We start from the raw sequence: 4196 nt of genomic DNA, 5'->3' as shown, positions 1-4196 counted from the left end.
TGCGCACATCAATATAGCGTAATTTTTCTCACACTGTACAACAATTACTATGTTTGCATTATTGTAGGGGGTAGGTTTAGGATTGGGGTAGGTGTAGACGTTAATAAAATACAATTTAATAGGTAGAAAATTAAATTTATTGTTAGCTTCCGGTTTTTGCTGTATCCCTTCTAGCCACAACCCTCTGGGCTCCGCGATGTCTGCGCCATGTGAATAATGATGTGATTATATCAGATTGAGTTAGAAGCTATCAGCCTGCGCCATCTAGAACTTTGCATATCTCTACTAGTTTAGTCACCAAAGTCATTACCTTGCAGTTATGCAAGTAGACTGAAGGATGAGTAGCAAGTTGCACAAAAAGTATTATATTATATTATATTATATTCAGTGTTGGGGGTAACGCATTCTCTCATGGGTAATGACAGTCAAGAGTCCAAACCACAATGTTTCTGAAGGCTACAATGAGGAATTGGTGATGCATGTGGCACTTTGTGGATTCCTGGCTTGTGCTTTCAGATTACGAAAAACCTGTGTGATTTTAACATTTTCCTGTGTTTTGTGTATTGCTTTTTCTGTCTTATTCTTCAATTGTGATATCAGAACACGGATGTCACCAGCACAGCTGGATATGACAGCATCATCCAGCACTTGAATGACGGCAAGAGGACGTGCAAAGAAATCGAGGACTTCATGAAGGCCAGGTGAGATGTCAGAGTCACCACCTAGTTTGACACTTTCACCTCAAGCTCTTGATGGTTTTACAGCTATAGATTAATGTAAAACCTCCTTAGTGCATTCGTATATAACTGAAGGAAAGTTACAGTAACTGAAGTCTTTAAAAAAAAAAAAGAGAAATAATGCCCCATGACGAGCATTGTTGCAAGATTTCCTGTTATTGATGTGAAAATGATTTACGGTTATAAGTTTTCCCATGTGCCACTGTTTCAAATCAACGAGTTACAGCAACAAATACTGGAAGTTAAAGTCAACATGAAATTAAAATGGGCCATTTTACTTTCTTAAAGGGATAGTTTATCCAAAAATTAAACTTCTGTCTTTATTTACTCACCCTCAAGTTGGTCCAAACCTGTATGAGTTTCGTTCTTCTGTTGAACATAAAGGAAGATATTTTGAAGAATGCTGGTAGCCAAACAGTTAAAAAAAATACTATAGAAGTTAATGGGGACCAGAAACGGATTGATTTCCAACATTCTTCTAAATAACATCTTTTGTGTTCATCAGAAGAAAGAAACTCATACAGGAATGGAACAACTTTAGGGTGAGTAAATAATGACAGAATTTTCATTTTTGGGTGAACTATCCCATTAATGCAAGATTAAAAATGTTTTAATAATGTTTTTTTTTTACTAAAATACTTAAACAATTAAACAAATATGAATGCCCTGACTACAGTTGATTTATGATCTAATTTCTTAAAATCTTATAATCTTACCAGACTGGCAGGGATACTCAAACAAACAATTAAGTGTCTTGTTAGGGTTGTAGAGTTATAGAAAAATGTTACAAAAACTATGAATGGTGCCTCTGCATATTAAGCTGGGATGGAGAAGACACCAAAAATGTGTGGAAATATTTCCTCAATATAGAAAGCGTGAAACAAAATCCCAATATTCAAGCCTTACACAATTAGTTTAATATTTGATTTAATAACGAATACATTTCAGGCATGCAAATTGACAGATTAACTCATTATGTCATTATGTACAAGACATTGATCTAAAACAGGGCTGTCCAAACTCAGTCCTGGAGGGCCGGTGTCCTGCAGAGTTTAGCTCCAACCCTAATTAAACACACCTGAACCAGCTAATCAAGCTCTTACTAGGCATAGAAACTTCCAGTCAGGTGTGTTGAGGCAAGTTGGAGCTAAACTCTGCAGGACACCGGCCCTCCAGGACTGAGTTTGGACAGCCCTGATCTAAAATATAAAAACTCTTATTTTCAGAGCTGCGATAGAAGAAAAATATGCCAAGGAGCTGCTGGGTTTGTCCAAGAAAGTGTGTGGACACAGTGAAATGAAGTAAGTACCGATGTATTATTACAGTTATTACAGTTAACATTATGGTTATATTTTACAAATTGCTATTTCTTGAAAGGAATTTAAAGGTGCATTATTATTATTTTTTGGGTTCATTAGCAGTAAACCTATAACTCTAAGTGTTAAACTGAGCATTTGTGCTAAGGACATCAAATCGTGTGGTCTCTAGTTGAGAGGTGTGCTATTAATATTTTAAGCAATCAGACTATAAAAGGAGGAACCTAAACCATATCAGATACTTGTAGGCTGGCAGTTTTGAGATGAGCCAGTAAACAATAAACCAAGTACCCACAATTACTGTGTTCTAAAAACACATTAGCAAATGTGTAGCAAGGCTGTATAACTGCCCTCAACAACTTGGGCAAGCATTACTTACATTTTTAATGCAGTGGTCTTCTTTATAGAGGTTAAATTCTTTGATTTCTTTAGCAAGAAGGTTCTTTAGTGAATATGACATGTTATTGTGTTGTTCTGGTTGGATACTGATCCCCTTTAAAAAGATAACATTTGAACAATGCGGTATTGATATGCTGTATGAGATAATTTCAAAGTACAAACCTAAACAGTCTCTGGGTTGGTCACATGTTTGTAGTTGGTTTGTGGTTAGTGCTTTTCCTCTTACTATGGGGTGAGGGAAAAAAAAAAAAAACGTTTAACTGAGTCCTATACCAGTGACTGATGTCAGCAATTTTACAATGGTTTTATTGCACAAAATGGACATCGGTTACTCATCAACGTTTTTGTTTTTCTATTTTTAGCACCCTGAAACGATCGCTTGATGTTTTCAAATTACGTAAGTAAATACCATCTGCAAACGATTAATGATGGCAGTTTATCGTGGTTTACAATTTTATGGTTAAAATGTGTGTTTAGAAACAGAAAGTGTGAGTTTGTCCCATCTGCATTTGGCCCAAACCATGAGGGAGGAAGCAAAAAAATTAGAAGACTTCAGAGAGAAACAGAAAGAGGCCCGAAAGAAGGTAAGACATACAAACAGCATTTCATACTTTGTTATTTACTGATTGAAATTGAAGCGTGTCTTTCTGTGTTGCCAATGTCCCCAAAAGGAAAGACTTTTCAATCTTTTCATACCTGGTTATTGGTTAGCATTCAATTCAATGGTAGTTGCTCAGCTGATTCAGGACGTCTTGGAAGTATGTGATTTGAAATCTCCCATCTTTGCTCATGGGTGTTCAGTTCTGGACACAGTTGTGTTTGTACCCAATCATCTGAGGTGTAAATGTGACCAATTGCAAGGAAATGACAACACTGAATGTCTGATGGCACTACAAAATCACGCACCATCTCAAACACTTCACTTTTTGAACTATTCTGTGACATCAAAAATAACTGACAGGGAAGAGTATATCCAAAATATCTGCACTGGTAAATCATCTGCTGTAGTAAAATTAAATATTAGCAATACATTCAGTAAGTTTTTGGAACAAAACCCCCTCTGTCTGCTATTGGTCATACAGACAGATAGCCCCGCCCCAAACTGACACCATTGGTTGAGCCTGTGTTGCTGTGATGGCTGGTTGGAATTCTCAAAACAAATAGCACGCATCAACCTACAAATGACTTATTAAAAGTAAAAAAAAAAAAAAGAAAGTAATTTCATTTTCTACAGTACATAATGATGAATACAAGAAATGAACTGAAAAGCTATGCTTTTTTCAGGTAGAACAGCATATGGATGCTCTTCATAAGCAGAAGGCCGCTCAATATAAGAAAACGGCTGAGGCAAGTATGAAAGAGAGAGCAAAGTGTCATCAGTTTGTATATTGTTGTGTATCAGTGCTGTTGCTATAATAGGTGGTTTAGCTGCCCACTTTTCTATGGTACCTTATTTCCTTTATGGGAAGTATATGTTCTGATTCAGTGGCAGGAGGGAAGTGAATAAGTGCACCTGATTTTAGCTGTACAAAATGGGAAGTAATCTGTGCTGAATGGCATTGTTCATTAAAAAGACAGCTTCTCATTCAAGCTTAAATAAAGCATTCTTAAAAGTGGTGATTTCAGGTTGATAAATAAACTGTCTCCCTTGAGTTTTAAAGGGGTTACATTTTTCCTTTCTCTTTGAAGTGTTACAAGCTCTTGGTGCATAAAGAAGATCTGTAAAGTTGCAAAAACTAAAGTC

At 36.3% G+C, this 4196-nt stretch overlaps 1 protein-coding gene across 1 annotated transcript in view; it reads left to right on the top strand.

Moving 5' to 3' along the window:
• The first annotated feature begins 418 nt into the window (after positions 1-418).
• LOC107685173 (proline-serine-threonine phosphatase-interacting protein 2-like) overlaps positions 419-4196 on the top strand; it is a 9144-nt gene continuing 5366 nt past the window's right edge. The window contains exons 1-6 of the mRNA XM_016481686.1: positions 419-502; positions 601-701; positions 1964-2038; positions 2815-2849; positions 2930-3036; positions 3737-3845. Of these exons, the coding sequence (XP_016337172.1) occupies positions 419-502; positions 601-701; positions 1964-2038; positions 2815-2849; positions 2930-3036; positions 3737-3845 (511 nt within the window). The remainder of the gene's footprint in view (positions 503-600; positions 702-1963; positions 2039-2814; positions 2850-2929; positions 3037-3736; positions 3846-4196) is intronic.

The sequence above is a fragment of the Sinocyclocheilus anshuiensis genome, unplaced genomic scaffold, assembly GCF_001515605.1.
Source record: "Sinocyclocheilus anshuiensis isolate Anshui unplaced genomic scaffold, SAMN03320099.WGS_v1.1 scaffold914, whole genome shotgun sequence".
NCBI classification, from domain to species: Eukaryota; Metazoa; Chordata; class Actinopteri; order Cypriniformes; family Cyprinidae; genus Sinocyclocheilus; species Sinocyclocheilus anshuiensis.
Note: the sequence above shows the minus strand (reverse complement) of the source record. Positions and strands in the feature narration are given on the sequence as shown.